The sequence below is a fragment of the Myxocyprinus asiaticus genome, chromosome 26 (assembly GCF_019703515.2).
Source record: "Myxocyprinus asiaticus isolate MX2 ecotype Aquarium Trade chromosome 26, UBuf_Myxa_2, whole genome shotgun sequence".
Classification (NCBI taxonomy): domain Eukaryota; kingdom Metazoa; phylum Chordata; class Actinopteri; order Cypriniformes; family Catostomidae; genus Myxocyprinus; species Myxocyprinus asiaticus.
The window spans coordinates 3,175,577-3,203,504 of NC_059369.1; the positions used below are offsets into that span (position 1 = coordinate 3,175,577).

The 27,928-nt window shown below is 37.7% G+C and overlaps 1 protein-coding gene and 1 long non-coding RNA gene across 7 annotated transcripts in view; one reads left to right on the plus strand and one right to left on the minus strand.

Moving 5' to 3' along the window:
• dusp22a (dual specificity phosphatase 22a) overlaps positions 1-27,928 on the minus strand; it is a 63,618-nt gene that overhangs the window by 18,690 nt on the left and 17,000 nt on the right. For 3 of the 6 annotated variants that reach the window (XM_051656644.1, XM_051656643.1, XM_051656642.1), the window contains 4 exons: positions 25,827-25,909; positions 14,013-14,062; positions 8,857-8,931; positions 8,384-8,555 (listed from right to left, as the gene is read on the minus strand). In XM_051656644.1, the coding sequence (XP_051512604.1) occupies positions 8,384-8,555; positions 8,857-8,931; positions 14,013-14,062; positions 25,827-25,909 (380 nt within the window). Of the gene's footprint in view, positions 1-1,703; positions 2,547-6,075; positions 8,041-8,383; positions 8,556-8,856; positions 8,932-14,012; positions 14,063-25,826; positions 25,910-27,928 lie in introns of those variants that run through there. The other 3 variants (XM_051656645.1, XM_051656646.1, XR_007893214.1) reach the window with 2 other exon arrangements.
• Positions 8,943-13,986, plus strand: LOC127416984 (uncharacterized). The gene is made up of 3 exons (XR_007893215.1): positions 8,943-9,121; positions 11,016-11,435; positions 11,580-13,986. It is a non-coding gene; the product is annotated as an uncharacterized LOC127416984 (long non-coding RNA).

The window sequence follows — 27,928 nt, forward strand, 5'->3', positions numbered from 1 at the left end:
TTTTGGCAGTGAAAATGTAAAGGCAACAATTCATTTCGCGCACAAAATTTTAAATCAAAAACTGATTTTGTCCATGACACTGAGACAAGTCTCTTCCATTTTGTGGACATACGGCTGAATGTACTTTTCATTTTGTGGATAACAGACAATCCCTTTCCTGGACAAAATGCACACAGCATGTCAAAAATGGATCACGAAATGCATGTTGTCCACAAAATTATTTTTGTAAATTCCATTCCATTTCATGTCACGAATTGCTTTCATCCACGGATTAGTCAAGTTTTTGGACCTTTCTGTTTTTCACTACTTAGTTTAAAAATATAAAACTTGTTTATGAAACAAAACCATTCTACGTTTCGATACCCAAAATGAATTATATAGGCAAACCTCTGTAAAAATTTATTTCAAATACCTTTGTATAATTATGCTAAACTGTATAATTGACAGTTGATACAGGCAGATTTTCTACATAGTTGTGCTAGTTTTATGTCTTTCGTATCACTCCATGCTCTCTTTGTTTTTAAATAGAATAATTTCAGCTCAAATAAATATTTCATGTCCATTTATTGACATGTGCTATATATATTTTCAGAGGTTTGTAGTAAAGTGCTACATTTATTCTGTTGCATTTACTTGAGTAACTTTTTTGAAAAAATGTACTTTGAGTATATTTTATGGTTGGTACTTTTAACTCAAGTAAATTTCTTATGAAAAAAATTATTTTACTTAGTAGCATTCCTGTCGTTACATTACTGGTTTTAATTTAAGAAGTGTTAATAAATGTGTAATTTATTGATATTTTTTAATGGGACTCTTCCGAACTTCACAGCTGCACGCTGTCACTCGAGTCACGTTCAACACTACAGCAAAAAGCGCGTAAAACAAACATTTCTTCACTCCACACAATGCCTTCATTTTACACCAAGACAAGGACATATTTCAAGATCAAATTTGCAGCTCCAACTAAAGAAAACACGGTGAGGTAAGTTTTAAAGATTGTGACAATGTGGGCTTGTCTGTGTCATGGTGATACTCATTCATTTTCAGCATGAGTCTGTGGGCTCTTATGACCTCAGTTTCTATGTTTGCATTTTTATATCAGCACTGCTAAATATCAGTGCCTACTGTATAAATCCTTGTAAACATCCACGTTGAGTGCAAATGTTTTGCCTTGCCTATCACGATTATGAGCATTTCTGCACGTGCAAGGTTAGCATGTGCACAGCGTTTGACAGATGCGGGTGGCTTTGTCTTATGGAAAACCAGCTACCAAACACAGAGATGAGGTGCAATTTACCCTTAGTGTACAGAACTAATTATCTAAAATTCTTTCTAAACTGAAAATGCTGGACCGTCACTGAACTAAATTCATGCAGGACGTAAAACGCTGTGAAATAAGGACAGAAAGCATGAATAAAGCATGATCTTGCTACAGTGTATAATTAAACATTATACATAACTTGGGACTGTGACATTGTTCACATTTTTCACCGTAATATTTATTAGAAAAAGGTTTCCAAACGTCTCTTCTAATTGACAGATTTGTCAAAATCTGAGAAGCGTCCTTAAAGTGATAGTTCAGCCTTAAATTAATATTATATCATCATTTCCCCGCCCACATGTTCTTCCAACCCCGTGAAACTTTCTGCATTCTGTGGAAGCCAAAAGATGTTAGACAGATTGTTAGGGACAGACAGTCTCAGTCAAGTCATTTTTATTTGTATAGTGCTTTTCACAATACACATCGTTCCAAAGCAGCTTTACAGAAGATCATGCATTAACAGAAAACTAAACTGTAATATTTATAAAGTCTTAGAGTGATCATTGTGTAGTTTGATTAAATATGATTGTAAATTGTGTATAGAAATTAAATAACTGTATTTAGAACCCCTGTGAGTAAGCTGAAGGTGACTGTGGCAAGGAACACAAAAATCCATAAGATGTTGGTTAATGGAGAAAAATAATCCTGGGAGAAACCAGACTCGCTGTGGGGGCCAGTTCCCCTCTGGCTAAGCAACATGAATATAATGCCAATATTAGTTATTTATGTGCGGGCAAGTCATGGTTTTAAATTTGTAAATTAAGTAAGTGTTAAGGTCCGTTTGTTTTTTTTAAAACAAATGGAAAAAATATATATATTTTTTTTAACTTTAAGATTAATGACTAATGTCTTTGAAGTCCATCCTGGATTAACTGCAGAATTTCACATAGATGCATTGTCCTTTGTTAGTTGGCTGATGAAGGCTTTTGTTGGCAATTAAATTATAGTTTATGTATTCCATTTCAAGAGCGTAGTCCATCAATAGACAAAGGTGATGCAGGCAGAGATAAATGATGAGGTGCATCGCAGTTCAACCTGCAGGTCATTTCGGTGAGGTTCGGTGGGGTCCATCCTAAATCCAAGGTTCAAGCATCAGTTCATCCTCTAAACTCAAAAGACTGAAGTGATGCCTGGCTGGCACCGGCTACAGTTTGTCGTCATCTTTCAGCGTCACTTAGCAGTGGAGTCCGACACCAAGCAGGAATGGAGCTGGATCTGGCCGGCTCTGGTAACGTTGGGATATGAATCCCAAGGTTGAGACATGGAAACAAAAAAATAATAATATTAGCATAGATGCCATTCAGTTTTGTGCAGATTAATAAATCATGATGGATGTTTCTGGTTCCGGCAGACCTAACTAAAGCAGCCTAATTGTGAGTTGGGCCAGGCTAAATGGGAGTCTTTAGTCTAGACTTAAAATAAGTGAGTGTGTCTGCATCCCAAACAGTGTTAGGGAGACTATTCCATAGTTTAGGAGCCAAGTATGAAAAGGATCTACCTCCTTTTGCAGATTTTTGATATTCTTGGAATTATTAACAAGCCAGAATTTTGTGATCGTAATGAATGTGATGGAATATAGCGTCAGAAGGCCACTTAAGTACTGTGGAGCTAGACCATTCAAAGCTTTGTGTGTAGTTAACAGAATTTTTACATTTAATACGAAATTTAACAGGTAGCCACTGTAACGACGATAGAATGGGTCTAATATGATCATATTTCTTGGTTCTAGTCAGCACTCTGGCAGCTGCATTTTGAACCAATTGAAGTTTATTTATTGATCTTGCTGGACATCCTCCCAGTAATGGATTACAATAATGTAGTCTTGAGGTCATGAACGTGTGAATTAGTTTTTCGGTATCAGCAACAGAGAGCATGTGTCGTAATTTAGCAATATTTCTGAGGTGGAAGAATGCTGTTCTACAAACATTGGAAATTTGATTTTCAAAGGACAGATTGGTATCAAATATAACACCTAAGTTCTTTGCTGTAGAAGATGACGTAACAGTACATCCATCAAGAGTCCAATTATATTTTTAGCTGCTTATTTTTTAGAGGTTTTTGATCAAATCATTAGTACCTCTGTTTTGTCGAAATTGAGTAGAAAGAAATTTCTGGCCATCCATCCAAACTAAGATCTAAAAGCACTAGAAGAGAAATGCAGATGCGATAAGAGCAAGTCATTTGTAACTCTGATAAGTGCAGACTCTGTACTGTGGTGGGGCCTAAATCCTGAATGAAATTCTTCATATATTCCATTTCTCTGTAGAAATGAACATAGTTGGGAGGAATTTTTCTAGTATTTTCAACATAAATGGTAGATTTGAAATCGGTCTGTAATTAGCCAATTCTCTAAGATCAAGCTCTGGCTTCTTAAGCAGTTTGATAACTGGTATTTTAAAGATTCTTGGGACACGTCCTAAGGATAGCGAGGAGTTAATAATATTAATAAGAGGTTCTGAGATTACTGGGAATACCTCTTAAGAGCTTAGTTGGTATTTGATAAGATTTGTTAGCTCTTCATGACCTATTACAGCAAAGGACTGAAGTTGCTTGAGAGCAAAATTATGAGACACTGTTTTCTGAGGTGCTGTGACAGTTGATTGCATAGTTCCAATTTTATTTCTGATTGTTTCAATTTTATCAGTAAAGAATATCTGGTTCAGTCGATACTTTATTCCTAACCAATTTAGCCACAGTACTGAATAAACACCTAGGATTTTTGTGGTTATTTTCTATGAGTTTGTTCAAATATGCTGACCTTGCAGCTTTTAATGCCTGTCTGTAGCTACAGACACTATCATTCCATGCACCGCAAAATATCTCTAATTTTGTATTCTTCCACTTGCGCTCCATTTTCCAAGCTGCTGTCTTGACAGCATGAGTTTTCATTGTACCACTGTGCGAGGATTTTTTCTTTAATCGAAGGTTGGGTGACACTATCAAGAGTGATAGAGAAGACTGTATTTATACTTTCTGTTATTACATCAAGTTCTTCTAGACTTTTTGGCTAACTGAGTATGTGAGAAAGGTCTGGAAGATTTTAGTGAAGCTATCTTTAGTGGTCGAAAGAATAGTTCTACCTGAACGATATCGTGTTGTAGATTGAGTGACATTAGCTGATCGCAACAAACAAGAGACGAGGTAATGATCTGAGATGTCATTGCTCTGCGGTGGAATTTCTATAGTCTCAACACCAGATCCATGTGACCGAATTAAATCTAGCATATGATTATGGCAATAAGTTGGTCCTATCACATTTTGTCTGACTCCAAGAGAGATGAGAATATCGATAAATGTTAATCCCAATGTGTCATTTTCATTATCTATGTGAATGCTGAAGTCACCAACAATTAAAGCTCTATCTACATTAACTACTAGATCTGATTTGTGAAATTTGCAAATTCACCAAGGAAACCAGAGTAAGGCCCGGGTGATCTATATACTGTAGCAAGGGCAAAAAATGACAGAGATTTTTTATTTATATCTGACAGTGTCATAATAAGCATTATTAGTTCAAAAGACAAACTTATATCCTGTCCTGAGTAACACCAAAAACTTCACTGTAGTAGCAACACCTCCTCCTCGACCCTTCAGACAAGGCTCATGTTAATAACAATAACCTGGGGGAGTAGATTAATTTAAACTAATATATTCATCTGGTTTAAGCCAGGTTTCAGGCAAACAGAGCGCATCCAAACTATGATCTGTAATAATTTAATTTATAATTAGTGCTTTGGTTCTACCAAAGCGATCTAATGTTTAGTAGCTCTACCTTTTTATATGATGTTTAACTTCAATTTTTTTTTTTTTCAATTTTTAAGTTTGATCTTAATCAAATTTTTTCTATATGATTTAGTGAGTTTTGTGTTTGGTAGTTTGGGGAACAGACACAGTCTCTGTGATATCTAGGTGATACAGTCTCTTTGTGTTGTAGTTTATGAGTCCATCTCTCTTTAGCAGGTCAGGTCTATCCCAAAAACTCTTCCATTTGTCCATAAATCCAATGCTATTCTCCAGACACCACTCAGACATCCAGCCATTCAGTGACACTAATCTACTATAAACCTCATCACCATGACAAGCAGGGAGGGGGCCAGAGCATATTACAGTGGCTGACATATTTTTTGCAAGTTCACACGCTTCTTTAAAATTATCTCGAGTGATCTCCGACTGGTGAAGTTGGACATCGTTATGTCGTCATGCCGACATGAATAACAATTTTAGAAAATCTACATTTAGAATAAGCCAGCACTTGTAAGTTTGATCTGATGTCAGATGCTCTGGCACCCAAAATGCATTTAACAATAGTGGCTGGAGTCTCTATTTCAACGCTCCTTACAATAGAATCGGCAATTATTAGGGCTCTTTCAACATGATTCTCGGTGGGTACATCACTGTGTGGGGAGAATCGATTGGAAACCCTAAGAGGAATGGGAGAGTGGTGTCGCTTTGCTCAGCGAGTATGCCGCCAAGACATCACCCAATCGCCCTGCTGCAGGGGCTCTTCAGCCGGAACCAAAGTGAGTGTGTTGCTCGCTGTCCTACCCGCATCTGAAACAGTATCTACTGGCTTCTCTTTCTCACTGACCTCCACTAACGTTCGGATGCGTGTCTCTAACTCAATCTTCTCCATCAGCTTGACTAATTCCTTACATTTATCACATGTAAACCCCTCACTGCTGATGGAAGAAGCTATAGTAAACATGTGGCATGTAATGCAGGAAGCAATAACATGAGCGGATGCCATTACTTACTTGTTTGTTGTTGTTGTTGTTGTTGTTGTGGTTGCTCTTGAGTGGCGAGGGTTTGAGATCGATGTGGTTCTTAATCAGCAGATGTTTTAGATTGATACAATAATCTGTGTAAAACACAGTGGAGAAAACCAATGCACGCAGTAAAGACGCGAGATGTAGACAAGCGGAAAAAATGAAGAAAAACAGAGAAACGGGTGCGCACAGTAAATACACATAGATGAAGCAGTAGAAAAGCGGAAAAACCCAAATCATGCAGTAAAATGGCAAAGGATAAAACGATGAATGTATAAGAATAAGCAATGCTAAGCAGGCTAGCAAGCTACAAACACTCATGCAGCGTGCCGTCAGTAACAAGAACAGGAAGTGAGCATTCCCTTTCAAAATATGGAGGGGGAACAAAAACATGCAGTGAAAGTAAATGATTAAGGTTAGCATTCTGTCTAACACCTTTTATAGAAATAATTTTTCCAAAATTGAAAATTCTCACATAATTTACTCACCCACATGCCATCCCAGATGTTTTTTTTTTTTTTTCTTATGCTGAGCACAAAGATTTTTAGAAGAATATCTCAGCTCTGTTAGTTTATATTAGAATGCAAGTGAATGGGTACCAAAACTTTGAAGCTCAGAAAGCACATGAAGGCAGCATTAAAGGAATTCAAATGACACTGGTTCAATCTATACCTTCAGAAGGGATATGATACGTGTGGGTGAGGGATATGATACATGTGGGTGAGAAACAGATCAATATTTAAATCCTTTTGTACTAATAAATCTCCACTTTCACATTCTTCTTCTTGTGTTTTTGGTGATTCAATTATTTGTGCATATTTCCACCTACTGGGCAGGGAGGAGAATAGTAAAAAAAAAAAAATAATATATTTTTTTAAAGTATTATAAAGTTATAGATATTTATCTGTTTCTCACCCACACCTATCATATTGCTTCTGAAAATCACTGGAGTCACATGAATTATTTTATGCTGCCTCTGTGCTTTTAGGAGCTTCAAAGATCTGGTCACCATTCACTTGCATTATATGCACCAACAGAGCTGATATATTTTTCTAAAAATCTTCATTTGTGTTATGCAGAAGAAAGAAAGTCATGCATATCTGGGATGGCATGAGGATGAGAAAACATTTCAATTTTTTGGTGAGCTATCCCTTTAATTTGATGCATGGAAAAAAGTCATATGGGTTTGGAACAACATGGTGGTGAATGATGACAATTTCTATTATTTACAATAATATTAATAGTATTATTATTATTATTATTATTATTAATCATTCTGTAATGCATGTTAAATGTGTATCATGCACTGGAATATAGGAGAGTAAACATCCATTACGTTATATGTGAAAGTAACTAGTTACTCACTACTTAAGTATTCTTTTTATTGGATAATTTCTTATTCTTACTTGAGTAATTTTTAACATTATTGCTTTAACTTCTACTTGAGTAATTATTTTTTTTAAAGTATTGTACTTTTACTTGAGTAAAGTTTTTGGCTACTCTACCCACCTCTGTACATTTTATATTGTATATAGCCATGCAGTGAGCAAATAATGTACAGTCAGTCCATCTGCTTTGTATCAGGGGTCCTGATCAGGCTGTCAGGGTTTATTTTACTATAATGACCAGCTTACTGTACATTGTTTCTTACTTGTATTCATTTCTGAGGTTGGGATGGGTATTTTGTTGTCTGTCTTATCACTTAAGACCATATACAGCATACTACAGTGGCCCCAGAAAAGTATTTGGACAATTGGACAAAACTTAAAAATATATGAGTGTCACTGCATAAGATAAAGTATCAAAGCAAGTACCATCTGCAAACAAACAATGCTAGAGTTTTTCTCAGAACTACAAGTATGAGACTATTCTTATATTGACTTTTAAAACAACTGTCAAGGTGATTTTTAGTGGATGTATGAAGTCAGTTCCCCTCAAGTTCACACAGGGTTCCTATTAGAGAAACCACAGGTTTAGTTCAGTGCATTAAATATGAACATGTTCTACTAACGTCTGACAAACACACAGTGTCACAATAGGACATGCCTTTGTTTTTGACACTATATCTATTTTTTGTCATTTCAAACCTAACAAACGTATTTTTCTGAAACGTTTTGCTAGAAAAGTGTGCTGTCCTTCATTACAAAACAGTGACTCTTGTTTGCATTTTTAAGTGTGATTTAAATGTCTATACACTTTTTGGGGCACATTATGCATATACTTACACGTGAGCTTAACACATCAGAGTATCAATCAGAAAGCTTTCAGTATGAAAATATAAAGAAACTGAATGTACCTCTGATGCCTGTTTCATCTGAAATTCCTGCAGCTGCTGCTGAAAGCCATAGTTTGGGCCCACAAATGAGCGCACAGCTTTCACCGCAGTCAAACACTCCTCCCAGCCATAGCTGGTGACTGTCATGAGGTACGCCACCACCATTGTGGTACTGCGAGACACTCCGGCAAGACTGCAGCAGGAAGAGTGTTTGTTACGTTGAGTCTGAATTCATAGAATAGAATTCATTGGCATAGAATTCAAGTTTATTTACATATATATTAGTGACACCTATTACAAGAGAAGTCAGCAATGTGAGTGTACTGTCTAGACTGTAATACTGGTAAGGGTAAAAAAGCTGAATGATGCAATGTTTACACAAACCAGATGTTCCAGTTGAAGCATTGTTCCTGTAAAGCTCCTGACATGTTTAAAGACGCCCTCTGAGGCAGTACACTACTGAATATAAAAAAAAATATAGCAGACAAACCCACCAATGAACTAGACATGCCCCTCCATTGAGTCGACACTCATGGATAAAGCGTATGCTCTCTTTGAAATGCTGAGACCTGCACAAAGCATGAGAAAAAGAAACAACATTTAAGAAACCTAAGCATTTTACATGACTGTCTGGAATACTTTGTGTTTGGTCAATGGCAATATTCTGTTGTCAAATATTTTAATAATAATGAGTGCTAAAATGTATGTTATGTTATTGTAACAAGGAAGGACACCGGGAACTGGATTCTTCAAACACAGGTAGGGAACTTTTAATTGACCACTTCTCTGGTTTACAGCTTCACAATAACTCATCAGCTTCACAGTAAAGTTCTCGACCTAGTCTCTCTCTCTCTATCTGGCGCTGGCATTGTCCTTCTATGCCACTCTCCCCAATCTCACTACAATTAGAGACAGGCGTTAGTCATAATTTGGCTCAGGTGTATGCACCCTTACCGCTCTCTCTCTCTCTCTCGACGGACGCTCAACCACGCCCCCGCTGCCACAGTTATGTTATGTTAACTGAGCAACCAGGGGAGAAGGGCCGTGGTAAGAGAGGTGACCAAGACACTCTGGTTGAGCTCCAGAGATCATGTGTGGAGATGGGAGAAACTTGCAGAAGGACAACCATCACTGCAACACTCCACTGATTTGGGCTTTATGGCAAAGTGGCCAGATGAAGCCTCTCCTCAGTGCAAGACACAAGAAAGCCCGCTTGTAATTTAAAAAAAAAGCACCTAAAGGACTCTCAGACAGTGAGAAACAAGATTCTCTTGTCTGATGAAATGAAGATTGAACTGTTTGGCCTCAAGTTCAAGCGTCATGCCTGGAGGAAACAAGGCACCACTCATCACCTGCACAATACCATCCCAACGGTGAAGCATGGTGGTGGTAGCATTATGCTGTGGGGGTGTTTTTCAGCGGCAGGGACTAGGGGACTGGTCAGGGTTGAAGGAAAGCTGAATGCAGCAAAATACAGAGATACCCTTAAGGAAAACCTGGTCCAGAGCACTAAGGACCTCAGACTGGGCCAAAGGTTCACCATCCAACAGGACAATGAGCCTAAGCATATAGCCAAGACAATGCAAAAGTGGCTTAGGGACAACTCTGTGAATGTCCTTGCCAGAACCCGGGCTTGAACCCAATCAAACATCTCTGGAGAGACCTGAAAAACTGTCCACTAATGGTTTCCATCCAACCTGACAGAGTTTGAGAGGATCTGCAGAGAAGAATGACAGAAAATCTCCAAATCCAGGTGTGCAAAGCTTGTCGAATCATACCCAAAAAGGCTTGAGGCTGTAATCGCTGCCAAAGGTGCTTCAACTAAGTACTGAGTAAACGGTCTGAATACTTATGTCAGTGTGATATTTCAGTTCTTTATTTTGAATAAATTTGCAAAGTTATCAAAAGCCTGGTTTTTGCTTTGTCATTATGGGTTATGGAGTGTAGACTGATGTGAAAAATAATTTAAAGCATTTTAGCATAAGGTTGCAACATAACAAAATGTGAAAAAAATTAAAGGGTCTGAATACTTAATGAATCTGTATATTTTGTGGCAGCCCCTCCCTCTCGTCATTGTTACCCCACCACTAAGGTTTGTCCTTCAGTCAGGCTCACAGTGGAACTCGGCAGGATAGGGGAGAGGTGCAATTTAATAAGCCTCATTTGGGCAGCGAATGATGAGGCTCACCTGATCTGAATATACAGTAGCCTCATCACAGCTGCTATTAAAACATAGAGCATGCCTCTCCTTGGTGAAGCCGGATTATACCTCCATGTGTGCACACACCGGCATCCTCACAGGTCCAGGAACAGAGTGGGGAGGGTCCGGCATGAGTTAGATTTAGATAGTCTTGCCCATTATACCTGGACCTTACTCTCTCTTCACTCCTCACCTTCACATAGCCCCATTCACTTTGAGGGCACCAGATCTGCCTTTTTTTGGACACTCTCCCCCTTAGACTCTATTTTCCCCATTTTTTTTTTACATTTTATGTTTATTTTTGTTTCCAATAAATGCCTTGGCTTGATGCCACACTCACTTTGTCTGTCTCTTGCTCACCCCAATGGTGGAAAATATGGGGACTTTTGTGAGTGGAGATGGCAGAGTTGGGCACCAACAGTGATGTCACTAATCCTATCATTCGCTGGTTAGATGGAAAGCCTGGAGAAGGACATATAATTAATGGGGAAAACCTCACAACCACCAAAAGGGTAAGTGGCATTAATAAGGATTTACCCTGCGGTTGATTGAGGCTGTCATGTTTAACCTGTGTTTTCTCTGTTCCCGCCCGGGTGTGAGCGAGGGGGTGAGCTGGCCTGGAGAGGTATCCTCTATATGCCCACTCTGACCGTAGGGCGTGGTTGAGGAAGTAGCATTCCCATGTGGACAGCTGTAGTGTGTGCACCTCCAGCTCTGGACTCCTTTATTCGGATAGGAGCATGGGAGAAGGGGAGATGTGGCTGAATCACCCGCCCCACCTTTTCGTCATCGTCGCGCTGCCTCTGAGGGCCGTCCTTCAGCCAGGCTCACAACGGGAGATGGCAGGAGAGAGGAGAGGTGCAATTTAAAAAGGTTTGTTTGGACAGTGGATGATGAGGTGCACCTGATGTGAATATACTGCAGCCTCATCACCGCTGCTATTAAAATGTAGAGCACACGTCTCTTCGGGGAAGCTGGCTTATATGTTCTTGTGTACACACACTGGCATCCTCACAGGTCCAGGAACGGAGCGGGGAGGGTCCGGTGCGAATTAGATGCAGGTATTGGAGCGCGCTTTGTGGCAATGGGCCAGGATGCTGGGCCGCCATTCCTGTCACCCACCGCGGCCCCAGGGAAGTTGAGCCACTCGATGAAGCTGCTGCCCCTCGTGCCCCGGATCCAGGAGGGGAGCGCGTCATGGCCATCGAACCCCGCCCATTATTCCTGGACCTTACTCTCTCTTCACTCCCCACCTTCACATAGTCCCATTCACCGCGAGGTCGCCAGATCCCCCTTAATTTTGGACACTTTACCCCTTGGACACTATTTTGCCCATTTGTGAAATGTTAAGTTAAAAATTAAAATTTAATCGAAAATATGGACCGGCTAAACTTATTTATTTATTTTATGCACATTAGTTGAAAATGGAAAGCTCTTTTTTTTTTTAACAGCCAGGAATGTTATTTGCAGTAATATAATGGTGCTGTATGGTTTATGCATTTAATGCACCCTCTTGTGGACAAAGGAAACAATGTCAATTTAAAATAATCAGCTGACTTTGAAATCCAAATATTATTCTAATTTGTTTTATATTTAAGGTAAAAATTCGAACTTAGTTTATCTGCCCAGTTGACAGCCCTAATTTCCAATAAATGGCACTCTGTTTCTTGTGTTACATAGATATCATGCAAATTTGTAAACCTTTCAAAGAAATGTTCTTCCGTGAAATTAGCGTTTTCAAGGAAAAGTGTCCAACTGCACAATGGTTTAAACTAATAACAGAAAATGAGGAAGAGATTTTGATGCTCTGTTATTACAGAAGATTTCTAAGCCGCAGGTCATGTGTGATTCACACAGATGTACAATATGCACGCTATATGCTATTTTTTTTTAAGTTAATTGTGCAGGACTTTTTTTTAATATATATACTGTATATAAAGCTTCCAAAACCTAGTCATGCCGGTACGTGTGTGGCCACCCATTTTTAACAAACAACTTCAGTGAGTGTGTGATGAAACTGACCGTTATCCTTATTTTAAAGCTATGGGATTGTGACAGAGGGTTTTTAATAGGTCTGGTGGCCAGTGCAGTTTCCTTCCCTCTGGATTGCATCAGGGCTGGTATCTCATCCAGATGTCTACTGGATGTGAGTTTCATCTGCAAGAGCATCTGCCTATCTGCAATATGTCTCTAAATTTCCAAATGTTTTTGAGCCATTTACAGTATGATGTAGAATGTGGAACTTAAGAAAATAAAAAACTTACTGTTTTAAAGGCATAAAACTGAAGGAATATAATGTCTGGTATATTTTTTATAAACTGACTTAAATGGTCTTCAAAGACTTTTTGAATTTGTGATTTTGTTTTGGATTGTTTTGCTTCTGGATTATTCATGATGATTTAAATGTTAATTACTGCTGTGATTATATAAACATTCAGAGCTAACAGTTGTAACACTCTTACTGAACAATGTACATTGGGGTCTAAAAGTCTGAGAACACATTACAAATCTGGGATTTAAAATCTAATTTAAACCTGAAAATAAACAGCCACTTTTGGGATTTAAAAAAAAATAAAAGAAATGTTACGATGCAATGTGAAGAGGAAAGATTTCAGATTTTTGCATTATTTCTAGGTCACTAATCAAAACTAAATTTGTGACACTGTGTTAACTCCTTTGAAAGGTCAGATTTTCTTGCTTTCACTGAAGTACACAAGATGCTCTTTGGAACATTCTCAAATCATGCCGAAAAACATGATCATCAGGTTCATGCAAACTCTAGTGCATGCTGTTATTAGAGCAAAGACATTCTCAAATTCATGTACATTTTTCAAATCAACTTTTCAGTGAAACTGTTATGCTGATAAAGTATTTAAATAAATGTATTAAATTATCACTAGTGAATTTTTGGACCCCACGGTACATAGTGAATAATAAAAAACAAACAAGAAAGAATGCAGTAGTATGTAGAGCATATGTGGTGGCAAATGTGAGGGTCATGCAGTAGATTTGGGAAAAGTGAAGTTGGGTAATACTACAGTAAGTGTTTTATGAGTCACTGCTCTGATGCCTTTACTCTTTTTTACACATTAATATAGAGTTTTATCTCTGAGAAACTTAGTGGTTGTAGTTCAACTATTTGAACAGACTTGAGTACTCACACAATCACTACATACATGCAAGAAAACTGTCATACACACATACACAAATGAGGAAAGTATGTTGTGATATTTTGTCCATAAGCATCATAAGAGAGTCATGTGACTGTGAGGAACAGCTGTGGTTTTCTAATTATCCTGACAAATTCTACACTGAGCCATTTTGAACATTGTTAAAGCATTTTATATGCATTGCTAACATGATTTTGTGCATAACTGTTGTCTGTATTCCTTTCACAACTGCTGTGTGTACTGGTAAAGTGCTGTGTACTTTGCAGTGTATGCGACTTACAAATTTTGGCTGGAGGCATCGGCTGCATTAATGCACAGATATGTCATGTCCTGTTGGAGAAAGAAAAAAAAAAAGATATTTAAAATACATCCAACTCTACTGCAAAATATCTACCACAGTAACTGCTCAAACTCATTAGATGAGTTGTGGCGAGAATACATTTTTTGATTTGGTGTTCCAGAGAGCCCAATAATGTACGTTAAAATAGAAAAATTGTCATTTTGAAATTAACCTCTTATTTCCCTTCTGATTCTTTTTATATGTTCACCTGACCTCATCAAAACCCAGTAGGCAGATACTGAAGATTTAAAAGTACCTTCACTAATCAGAGACAATTAATTATAAATACATTGTAGAACGCAAAAACAAAATAAATATTGCAGGAGTGATGCAGTGTGTACAAAATATAAAAATCAGCAGGTGAAAAGTTACTGCATTTATTCAAGAAGTGACAGAACGATAAATCTGACAATATTTGGACATTTAGACATTATTAGCATGGGTACGGTCGGCCAAATAACAGAAGTGGTTGTAGTGTTCACTGTAGTGTCAACGACAGCCTCAACCATATGACTTTTGTATTGTGGGCAGTGTTGGGGGTAATGTGATAAAAGTAACACGTAATCAGATTACTTTTTCAAGTAACGAATTATTTTAGACCATAATATCGGAGTTCTTTTTTTAAATTATTAACACATTGCTTTTGTACACCCCTCCTCTCCCTGTATTGTGATAAATCAGGAGTAAAAATGTGCAAAGTTCGAGGAGGGGCATGATGGGCATTGTAGTTCTAGAGAGTGGGAGGCTTACTAGAAGTGTTCAGTGAAGTTGTAGTATGTGTGTGCATGATGGGTATTGTAGTTCTAGAGAGTATGAGCCATGCTTATCAGTGATAGGCAGAGCACAAGAAGTGTTCTTTTAGCCCACCCTGATATTTTTTAAAAATGGCAAAATATTGCTAGTAAGTAATATCAATCTGAACGAAATCCAGTTGTACTCATCATAAGCAGCAGTTGATTTTTTTATGCACTGGAGCTTAAATGAGCAGCCGTCATAAACTTTGCCACTGTCATGACAATCACAGCAAGAGTTACGAAATGTGTCCTCATAAGGCAACATTTTGTCAAAAATGTAATATCTGGGTAAGTGATACTTTGATTCTCGCGATTGATTCATGTAGGCTGCATTTAAAAGTGTGTAAACACACATTTTCTTGGTATAATATGACACAGGCGTAAGCCAGAGAAGTCTTCCAGTGGCCACAGCATGGTAATACAGATACATACAATGTGGAATGATCGCTGACTGTTTGTGCATCCGAATTGTTTTGTTTTAAAGCTGCCTGTAACTAATTCTTTAGCATCAGTTTGAATCCGAACTGCTCTGTGTTAAAGCATTTAACACTCAAGATTCTTTGAGTGAAACGCGGTTGATTCATATGTAAATACACGCTGCATTAAAAAAAAATCAGTAAACACGTTTAGGCAGAGAGATTATAAGACTAGTCTTCCACTGGACACAACATGATATACAGGGTGAAATACTCACTCAATTGACTGACTTGTGCAGCCAAACTGCTCCGTGATACAGCTCCCATTAACTGGGAGAACAGGATGAGGAAAGCTGACTCTGGATCAGCAACTGCGAGCAACGTACTACATGGTTTGTGTATGCAGACAAAATGTCTTAGTTTCTTAAAATATTCAACATTTTTGTTCTATAATAAACTAGTAATTTGATTCATGAAACAAAGTTTTGAAGACATTTTGGTAGCATTAAAAACAATTCAATTCAAGTTGTATCAACATGCGTGTTTGCAACTGTATACGATCAACCAGTGGCATCTGTACGCACTGTGGATCAGCTCAAAACAAGCGTGCACACTGAGATGACTTAAGAGAAAAATATTCATTTATTCATCAGACTTATTCCTTGAACATGTTAGACTGGTATTCCCCACTGAATTTTATATTGACTTCTGAAAAACATCTCAAATTGACTCTGACATTGTTGATGGGCACAGCACATGATGACAGATATGATGCAGGTTCAAATGTTGGACTTTGCTGCTTTAGGTAAGACAGTGGTTATTTTTCATTATTCATGTTGGCTGCATATTCCAGTTATTGAGTCTTTATTATAAATATGACCTACTGATTGTAGACTTTCTAAATATCTGTTTGTTTAGTACGTTGTTTTGACATGAGTATTATACAGTAGATAGCATGACCTGTAAAGTCTCTACATATGTCTTGTATTTGTATTGAAATCACAGCAGAAGAGAGAGGGGCGGTGAGAAAAAAAGTAACGCAGAAGTAACGTAATGCTTTACTTTCCATAAAAAGTAACTTTTAATTAATTTAGTTACTTTTTTAAAGGAGTAATGCAATATTCTAATGAGTTACTTTTAAAAGTAACGTTACCCAACACTGATTGTGAGTAAATATTGTGTGAAATAAGTATTCATTTAATTTCAGCAATTTATTTTACATCTCATTTGCTGTCAAATAATTTGCCATCAGCCACCCTTCACCCTTTGAATGCCATCAAAACAACAATAATGGTGGTCAACTGCTAGTTTGAATAATTTGTTTTAAAGTTTCTTAGTTATTTATAATCAGTTTTCATAAGATAAGTATAGGTATATTTCCTAAAACTTCAATGTAAAGTGTGTTTTTGAGCAATGTCAAGGAACTTGTGGTCTTACAGACCCCGAACAGAACATGAGAGCTAAATAAGTCTGTCTGTTAATATCGGCTGTTATACAGTAGTGTATCATTATTACCCCCTGCTGCTCATCATGCACACACACACACACACAGAAATTAATTGTTTTTTAAGTCAAATAAGCAGCATCACATCTCTTCAAAAATTCTTTAAATAAACCACTAAATCCTGTGATAAAAGACTCAAATCTGCAGGGACATGCTCTCACATTAGATATTATTCCACATTCATGTTGTCTGTGAGAGCATTTGGCAAGTGTCGTGAACATGCCACAAACTCTCCAGAGCTTCACTTAGTGTAGTATAAAGTAGTTAGTGATGTTTCAACACAGAGCTGGAACAGAAACGGAAAACATCTCTGCTTGCTGTGTGATATGGAGATTTTTTCATATGGACATTTTTTTAACAATAAAAAACAAGAAAGAAAACCCCATTAACCATTCCATTTCTACGAAGTGTCAAAATCAAAAATTAAATTAAATTATTAAATTTTTCAAAGTGACAGTACATGTTAATGCAATAATAGTGACAGATTCAAATTAAAATGCAAATTTCAGTTTTTATTTTTTCTTTTATGCTGCTTGTAACTGCTGGTCTAGGATCTGTTTCCCCACCAAACATATTTCTACATAATATACATAATTCAAACCTGCATTACTAGTGAGAAGGGAAAAGCTGACTCTAGATAAGTGGCTGCAGTGGAATACATGGTGCATCGCTTCAGTGGCTGCGGCCGATCGCTGCATGCATGCATCAGGGCAATGTCTTCTTTTAAAAAAAAAAAAAAAGTAATGTAATGTAATTCTCAGATTTAAACGTATTTATTAGATTGGTAGCGTAGAAAGCGAGTTAAATTCCCCCCAGGTCTCTCCATTGTACAATATTATCTTATGTGGGGGGGGGGGTTAATCTCTATTTTTTATTATTGATGTCTCGTTTGTCAAATTCTGTATGCACTGGAGGCTTCTATTACCAAAACAAATTCCTTTTGTGTGTAAGCATCCTTGGCAAAAAAGCTCATTCTGATTCGTAGTTCATTTAGTTGAAACGTTTTTTTTTTTTTTTTTTTTATTACATCCATATTTAAATCATTAAGCATCCCAATTGAAATGAGACGGCACTGAATTTGGTGAAAATAAATTCATCAGCTTTTGAAGAAGACACTCTCCACTGAATTTTATCTTAAAGCTACACAATATGTATGTTTGTGCCCTTAAAGCTACACAATACGTCATTTTTGGCCCTCTATAGTGGCTTTAAGAAGCATAAAACTGCAAGTTACTTGCGGAAGAACATTTGACATGAGTTGTGATTCGGCACTGCTCTGCTGGTGGATGAATCTCATGGTTTGAGGTTACATGCTTAACGTGTGATCATGGAGATTTTCGTAAGCAGAACCATGTCATGATGTGATATTTTCATGTTGATATTATGTTATTCTGTTAAACAATTATAACTGTGATATTACATGCTTTGAGGAAGATAACACTCTTAATGACATATTTTAATATAATTAATGCACATTAATGTTTGTATTGTTCTACACATCTCAATTTAAGAGGTGAAACTCAAGATATGGCTGAAATGGGTTCAATTGAACCGTAATACTACAACAGTTGGTCTATGCTCTGCAAACAATAATACTGTTATGTAAAAACACAAAATAAGGATTCAGTAATGATAGGGATGAAATATACTTTATTGAGTATGAAAATAATATGCAGAAATATGCAACTGAACAACTACAATAATAAACAGTATCTATACTCGAATCTTTGGAAGTAAAGTTATAATAGAGAAATGGTTACACGTTAAACAAATTAATATACATTGCTGTGCTATGAAAGTGGTACATTGTAAAAAACTTGAGATGAGCATAAATTCATGGGGAACCTTGTCCCTACAGTGTAGTGGCTTTAAGATGCAATTTAAAATTGTCTACTCTGTTTAAACAGACTATCTTATAAAAGGGGAATGCAACACAGCCGGAACTTTTTTCTGAGCTAATGGACATGACGTAAACACGCATGGACGAATGATGTAAGCCTGGGATATCACGCCAAATCCAACCCGACAGCTCAAAATAAAAATAATTATTTGTGGCTTAACGTAGTGAATCGCTGTCCATTTGCTTTTTCAGAGATCTAACCACTTTAATTTGTGTTAGTTCCAAGCATCCAGAGAACATCCAGCCACCGAACAACATGGCCCACATTTTAATAATGATACTTTATGACAATCTTGTTAACTTTAACAATGTGACTCGTGTTAAAGCCACTATGAATGGAGTCTGGTGACGCCATGCGAGAGGTAGACGTGTGAGACACGAGCTCTGCGAACTTTGCTATTTTCATGTTATAATCCGGTGAGATTCGATACACCCAGTTACATACTTGCTCTTTGAGATAAACATGGCAAAGAAGTCAAAATCCTCAGACTCTGGAGACATTAAAAGACACTTACATGTTCAAGCTGAGGTCTCTGATGGGACTGCGAGACGGGGACTCGATTTGGATGGCATGTCGGTAGATGAAATTCAGTGTCAACTGTCCAACATGTCGGTGATGCTGATGAAGGTTGTTGCTGACTTGGAGGATCTCGCTGTAATACGTCGATCGATTATGGCGATGGAAATAAAATTCTCTGAGTTGTTTACAAGAGTGACAGAAGTTGAAAAATGAATCGATTATCTTGAGTCATCGGAAAGGGAATTATCCACTAATCCGCCCGCGTCCAAAACAGATTTGGAATTAATTTCGGAAAAACTGGAATATTTCCAAAATATGAGTCGAAGGAATAACATACGAATTGTTGGAATTCCTGAGCACGAAGAGGGCAGAGATATGGTGAAATTCCAAGACGAGCTTTTCCCGAGTCTGCTCGACATAACAGGCCACAAGCTGGAAATTGAGCAAGCTCACAGAGTCCCTGCTCACAGATCTGCTGAGGGAGAAATGCCCTGATCGATTCTGGCCAAATTTCTGAGATCATCCGATAAAGATCTGGTGTTGCGCCAGGCGAGGAGCAAAGGGAAGCTTTCTTGGAAGAACCATAATATTTTCTTGTTCCCAGACTTTGCGAACTCGACAAGAGAGAAATGCGATCGGTTCAAGGAATGTAAGAAACTCTTACATCAGAAATAAAATCGTGTTTGGTCTGATGTTCCCGGCCAAACTGAGAATAGAAATGAAGAATGGTCGCAAAGTATTTATTTGTCCAAAACAGGCACTCTCCTTCATAAATACATTGGAGTGAGTAAGCCATTTGATGTTTTTTATATTAGTGGACTGACTCACGGTTCAGGGACTCTATTATCTGAGGAAGCTGGATGCCATTTTTGTTTCTTTTTGCGTTGACTCCGCCTAGCGGCTGGAGTTTGTTTTGTGGCATAACTCCAAGAAACTTTTGCATTGACAGAAGATTTTTTTTTACACTGAAGTTCCCAGCCAGATCAAGAATGGACACTGTGGATGACCGCAAAATATCTACATGCTCACATAAAGGACGTCCTTTATAAAGTTGATGGGCTGAGTAAGTTATGGTGTTTTTTTGTTGGTTTTTTTTTGCGTGGCCTCCGAGTTAGTTTGGCTCTTGATCATCCGAGGAACCGGGATGCCGGTTTTGTTTATCGTGCTGGCTCCGCCTAGCGGCTGGAGCTTGTTTTGTGGAATTACACTATTTCGGGACAGTTGTGGTTAAATCTGTTTGTTCTTTGTGCTTATGCCTCCTAGTAGAATGATTACCTCATCTGCAGCACTCATAACAGCTGGCTCACTGAACAATTGTTTGTCTGTCCGAGGAAACTGAATGGCTTTATATCAGCTGGAGTTTATTTTGTGGAGGAACACATCTTCAAGACAGTTTTGTGAATGAATCTACATTTTTTCTGTTATTCTGCCTGATGGCTGGGGTCTGTAATGTAATTTTGCCTCACAAAATTTGTGCAGAAACACCGGACTTAAATAATCCATGCGTACATGGACTCTTTGAGTTTAGAGGTATTGTCGCCAGTTGGCGCTGTCATGCGCGGGGTTAATGCGCACGTTTTTCTGTTTTGTTTTTTTTTGCTCGGGGGGAAGTTTGTGGTTTGACTGTTGCATTAATGGGGAATGTGGTCTGTGTAATCTTGTTTTTGACACACTCATTTTTTAATTTTTTTATTACATCAATATGTCAAATGTTAATATGAATAAGTTGTCTCTCTCCACATGGAATGTAAATGGGTTGGGGCACCCTGTAAAAAGAAGGAACGTTATTTATTTTCTTGAACGTAAGAAAAATGATATTGTGTTTCTTCAAGAAACGCATCTTTCCCCGCAGGAAGCTGAAAAATTTAGTAAGAAATGGGGTGGACATGTTTTCTTTAGTGCTAGCTCAAGTAAGAGCAGGGGAGTCATTACACTGATAAATAAGCATCTACAATTCAAATGTCTCAAACAGATTAAAGATAAATTATGAAGAGTCATTGTTGTTTTAGGAGAAATTCAGGGGCAAGGGTTGATTTTGGATAATATTTACGCACCTAACGTTGATGATCAGGGCTTTTGTATAGATCTTGATGGGATGTTGCAAGCTGTTGGCATCTCTTATGACATAATATTGGGAGGAGACTTTAATCTTTTGCTGGACTCAGTCCTTGACCATAGTGAAGCAAAAGTGTGTAAGCCCCCTAGATCAACGTTGACGCTTCACAGGATGTGTAAAAAATCTTGGTCTTGCAGATATCTGGCGACTTTTGAACCCATCTGGTAGGGATTATAAATTTTTTTCATCAGTTTATAAGACTTACTCTAGAATAGATTTTTTTATATATATATCTAAGTCCCTCATTTCATCTGTTGTGGATTGCTCAGTTGGAAACATTTTAGTCTCAGATCAAGCCCTGGTGAATTTAGAGATGTTGCCACATACAGAGAAAAAGAAATCATATAGTTGGCGCTTTAATGTATCCCTTTTGCAAAATCCTGATTTCCAACAAATGTTAAAGACTGAAATCAATGTTTATATGGAGACCATCTGGTCTCAGTATCCTCTGTGGGCGTGGCTTGGGAGGCACTTAAGGCGGTTCTCAGGTGTCGGATCATACAGTATGCCTCGTTCATCAAAGAATCCAAAGTACGAGAACTCGTGGAGTTGGAAGGAAATATTAAAAGTGCCGAGGCAGAGCTGAAGTGCCGAATGTCAGATATAATACTATTTTGTCGCGGAAAGTGGAGTTTTGGTTGTTCAGGGCAAGACAGTCATACTTTGAGTCGGGTGACAAAGCAGGGAAGCTTATGGCTAGATATATAAAGCAGAGAGAGTCTTTTTCTACCATTCCCTCAGTGAAACCTGCTGGTGGTGAAATTTTTACTTCGGCCATTGATATTAATAATGCCTTTAAAGAATTCTATCTTGATCTCTATAGTTCCACGTCTTCGTCTACTGATGAAGATATTAGAAAATTTGTGGAACAATTAGAACTCCCTAAACTGATGACTAAGCAAAAAAATTCTCTTGATTCTGAAATAACCCTGGAGGAACTTGACGAGGTAATTAAGTCCCTACCTACAGGCAAGGCTCCGGGGCTAGATGGTTTTGCCGCTGAATTTTTTAGATCTTATGCTACAGAACTGGCTCCACTTTTGTTAGAAGTTTATACTGAATCATTAAAGAATGGAAAGCTTCCTCCAACCATGACACAGGCCCGGATCAGTCTGATTCTTAAAAAGAACAAAGATCCAAGCGAGTGTAAAAGTTACTGTCCAATTTCCCTGATCCAGCTAGATGTAAAAATGTTGCCTAAAATTTTGGCTAACCGATTAAGTAAGGTTATGACTTTTCTCTCATACATATAGATCAGGTGGGGTTTATTCAGGGTCGTAGCTCTTCTGATAATATTAGGCATTTCATCAATATCATGTGGTCAGTGGCGAATGAGCAGACACCGGTCACTGCCATCTCACTTGACACCGAAAAGGTGTTTGATATGGTAAAATGGGATTATCTTTTTAAGATTTTGGAAATGTATGGGTTCGGGAGTACGTTTATTGGTTGGATCAAGTTACTTTATAGACACCCTGTACCAGCGGTACAAACAAATGGATTAACTTCAGATTATTTTACTCTGGATAGAGGCACGCGGCAGGGTTGCCCTCTTTCCCATTATTGTTCTGTCTTGCCCTGGAACCATTAGCAGCCGCGATAAGAAAGGAGGATGATTTTCCAGGGGTGGTGGCGGGAGGCGTGGTGCATAAACTTCTGCTTTATGCAGATGATATTTTATTATTTGTCTCTGACCCTAATAAATATATGCCTTGCCTCCACAGAATTATTAATTAATTTTCCAAATTCTCAGGATACAAAGTCAACTGGTCTAAATCTGAAGCTTTGGTTCTGACAGCGTACTGTCCAGTAACGGCCTTCCAGCCAGGCACCTTCCAGTGGCCAAACAGGGCATTAAGTATTTGGGCATTTAGTTAGAGTTAATTTTGACCCCTTAATAAAACGGTTTTCGAGCGATGTGGGTTGGTGGGCTTCATTACATTTATCGAAGATTAGGAAGGTTAATGTTATTAAAATGTTTACAAAATTTAACTACCTGCTACAGTCTCTCCCGGTAGATGTCCCCCTCTCTTATTTCAGGCAATTTGAACGCATAACGAAGTCTTTCATTTGGAATGGTAAACGTCCCAGATTACAATTCAATAAGTTACATAGGCCGATTGACAAAGGTGGGCTAGGCTTACCCAAGATTTCGTTTTATTTTTATGCATTCGGTCTCAGAAAATTTGGCTCATTGGTCGCTTCCACCTGAAAGAGCCCCTCCCTGGTTCTGCATTGAACAAGAACTTCTTGCCCCTATCTTGCCATTGCAATGTCTTTCTACCAAGCTACCGGAGAACTAAAGACACATCCCATTATCTCACACATGCAGTTAGTGTGGACAAGGGTTTCCTGCGTGCTCAATTCGGACATTTACCTGAACGCTGCCGCAAGTATTTGGTTAAACCCTAAACTGTGTTTTAATAAGTCCCCTTTTTGCTGGACAGAATGGATTGAGAAGGGAGTTGCTACATTGGGTGACCTGTATGAAAATGGAGCATTGAGATCCTTTGAAAATATTACACACTGGTTTGGGATTCCTAGATCTCAATTCTTCAGGTACTTACAGCTGCACCATCTACTTTGTACCATCTTTGGGTGTAGTACACTGCCCCCTAAAGCTGCAGACACTCTTGAGATGGTACTAGCGGCTTTTGGAAAGGGTCACGAGGCTTCAGCGTACTATTCCTGGCTAATTCAGAGTCTAGACGATGGGGTTTTGACATCTCTCAAGAAGTTATGGGAGAAAGACTTGAATTTAGTACTGGAGGATGAAGAATGGGGTAGGATTTTAAAAAATGCCAAGTCTATGTCTAGGGATGCAAGGATGTGCCTCATTCAATTTAAGATTCTGCATCATTTTTATTGGACTCCCTCTATATTGCATAGGCTTGGTCTTAAAGATACACCCACCTGTTGGCGATGCCAATCACTCAGATTTCATTCTGCCCCTGAATTTGTATTTTGGGTGATGGGGCAGGGGTTAACTTAGCGAACACACACATTAAAAACTGGGTCCTTACCAGTGTGATGATCGGTAGGAAAGTGATCCTTGGGGGATGGAAGTCGGAACTGGGCACAGTGGCGACCTTTGAAAAGATGTCGCATAGGAGGCTGGGCAGCTTGGGTGCCTTTGAGAAGAAGTGGGGCACTTATTTGGCCTTCTTGGAGGGTGCCAGGGAGGAACAGTGGAGAGGGACAGTTTAAATGGTGTGTATGTAATTAATTGATGTGTGGAACCCTTTTTCTTTTTTGTTGGGCAATTTTTTGTTTTTTTATATCTGAGTATTTTTTTTTGTTTGTTTGTTTTTTTGGACTGTTTGCTTGTATGTGTGTCTGTTATTATTCGGTGTCTGACCACTGGGTTTTGTGTTATGGGAAGGAGAGAGGGAGCAGGGTATATTTTGTTGAAAATTGATTCCGTATTTTTATGTGCTGTTTATGTTGATTTGAGTGTGGAATCAATACAATTTTTTTTAAAAAGCCACTATGAATGAAGCCCCTTCCGCTGTCGTTTTAAATAAGTTCAACAATTAGTAGGAAATGTTCAAGGTACAAAGACGTCACTTCCTAAATCTGACAAAAAGTCCTTGAAATGGTCTATACTGTTTATTTCTGCATATTATTTTCATTTTTAATCAAGTATATTTCAGTAAAGTTCTTTATGAAAAGTGCTGTACGTGGATTCTCTGCTTTTCTCTAAATCCATTATCACAGCATGAAGAAGGATACATTGGTGTATGTTTGGCTATTATCACTTTGTTTTAAAATGTTAAAAATATGACATGAAACATTATAAAACATAACACCGGATTAACATACACTGCAGTCATCTCTCTCCAGCTCTCTCGCACACCACACATTGAAATAAGATCCTCAGCATGGTAAATGCTGTAGATCTTCCAAATTCGTTTTGTTTATTTACTATTATTGATCGATTAAATAACGGAAAATAAATGATTATTGTCAACCCTTAAATACAACTCTATCTCTCTGTCAAACTCTCTGCTCCCCCTAGTGTAAGAACTACTGTATTAAATTACCCTCTTATTTGAGCACCACCCACTTATTAACATAGAATTTACTTGTTTTACTTAACTTGGATTTGCATAAAATTAAATCAACTTTGCATTTTACTTTGAATTCTGTCATTATTTTTGCATTAACAATAACAAATGCTTTGGGGAAAAAATTAATTTGCAATTTCTTTTTACATTTGCCTTTTCACTTTAATATTGGTGGTCTTGCCTCAAGATTGCAGTGAAAATGGAATATAAAATCATCAATTGCATTTTAGCTTTTAATTTGACAGGGACAAAGCACTGTCACTGTGAAAATGAAAATGTAATTATTTTATTTTTAATTTTGGCACATACTGTACTTGCAAACACTTTGTGGAAATGAAATGGATAATGAGTTCTTACATTTAATTTTTATCACTGCATTTATTTATATAAAACTGGCAGATTACAAGCTCCATAGTGTTAAAGCGCATCATTCTTACCTCGAACACAGGCTTGGCATTGTTGCACACAGAAAGGATGTGAGTGATGCTGTGACGAGACAGACTGTCTCTGTTCTCCGAGTCTGTGTACAGAAACATTGAGTGACAAAATCGTGTTTAACATGTGCACACAGAGCGGCCTGAAAAGAGACAGCTATTGTCCTGCCTGATTAAACCTGAGTGTGAGAGTGTGAGGGAAATTAAAGGTCTGCTTGAGAGACACTGACAGTAGGGTGATGTTTAAACTGAATGAGGTGCTTTAAAAGCATAAGGTCATTGGGAGATTGTAGCCTGAACCCTTATGAACAGGAGACATTCAGTCAATGGGAGAGCATAAAATGACAAAAAACACCATTAATTAGAAAATAATACCATCTGCAAAATAAATAAAAACTGCATTTCTGTATACAAATAACATATTGGTGACATCACATTGGGTACTTAGAAAGTAATGGAACGATAACAATATTTGAGAGGTTAAAACTACTTTTATCAACACCAGATGTTGTATCATTAGCAATATTTTAAAATAGGAAATATTAGGGGGCCTGGGTAGCTCAGCAAGTAAAGACGCTGACTACCACACCTGGGGTCACAAGTTTGAATCCAGAGGGTGCTGAGTGACACCAGTCAGGCTTCCTGAGCAACCAACTGGCCCGGTTGCTAGGGTGGGTAGAGTCACTTTGGGTTAACCTCCTCGTGGTCACTAATAATATGGTTCCCGCACTCGGTGGGGCGAGAACTTTTTCCAAAAGGGGGATAAAAATAAATAAATAATGAAATATTATTAATGGGCTTTGTTTATTAAAAGTGACCTTGTTTTCAAATCCTGCAAGTTCCTGCCACAGACTGCAGTCAGACTGATGTTGACATTCTGCTTGATAATGATTTGGCAGTACACAGATCATTGATCCACTGCAAATGTGATGGCTGATGAGTGGATTTTTTTTTTTAAGGGAAAGCACTAAAAATAAGCACTTTATAGCTCAGACAAATAACATGTCCGAGGACTTTGTTTCCGCAACAAGCAGATGTTAGTTTAAAATAAACTGTACATGAAAGTAGAAGAGATATTCTGCCTATTTTAGGTGCTGTGACAAGTCAGCATTTTTCACAATTTTCTTTAAGTTTTTTAGTCTGTGTATTTCAGACTGTTTTATGGTATTTATGACTGCAAGTGCGCCGTCTTTGCAGAACTTGCATGAAGACGACTCAAGACAAGCATTAGGTGAGTCGCATCCATACATTGGAAACTTGCAGAGCGTTTATGTTGAGGAACAGCAGTTATAAACAACAATAATAGGTAAAATATAGGAGAAGGTGTTCCAAACGACAACTGTAGATGTATGGACGCAAAATCAGTGTGACACGTTGTACTTTTAAGTTACATACAGGTCTTGTAATAGAATATTTCACTTTCAAAAGCATGTCAAATTAGTGGTTCACAAAAATTAGAAAAACTGACTAAAACAAAGGAAGAGTAAATTAAAATCATGCAAAAAAAGAAGTGTTTCAATAATAAAAGAGAATAAATAGATATGCAAGCAAGCCGAGTTAAAATCATTCATACTGTATACTAGTAACATTTATTTATTATTTATGTATTATGGTGTCCAGTTATTAACTTATTAATAATTATAAATATGGAAATAATGACACTTTTATGTCAGAATGCCTTTTTTTATATAATTTGACTGTCCAATCAAAAAATTAGTTAAGAAGAATATTTAAAGGTTACAAATAATGCTTGATATCGCTTCTGATTAAGTCTGTCAACACACTGAAATTGACATTGACCTCAGGTCATCATGGGATATGGTATTCCATGCAATGTGCTCTGACTGTATTTTGCACATTTTGGCAAAATGTAGTGTAGTACATTATCATTCAAGCCTAGAATCAATATTAAATGTATTTGTTTTTGAAAGAAAATTATACTTTTATTAACCAAGAATGCTTTTTATAAAGACTTTTATAATTTACAAATTACTATTTCTGTTTATATACATGCTTTTTCCTCAAACATTCTGTTTATCCAAGAATCCTCCACTAGAAATGACTATACTGTTAATATGACTGCTTTAAATGGGGCTTTGCCATCA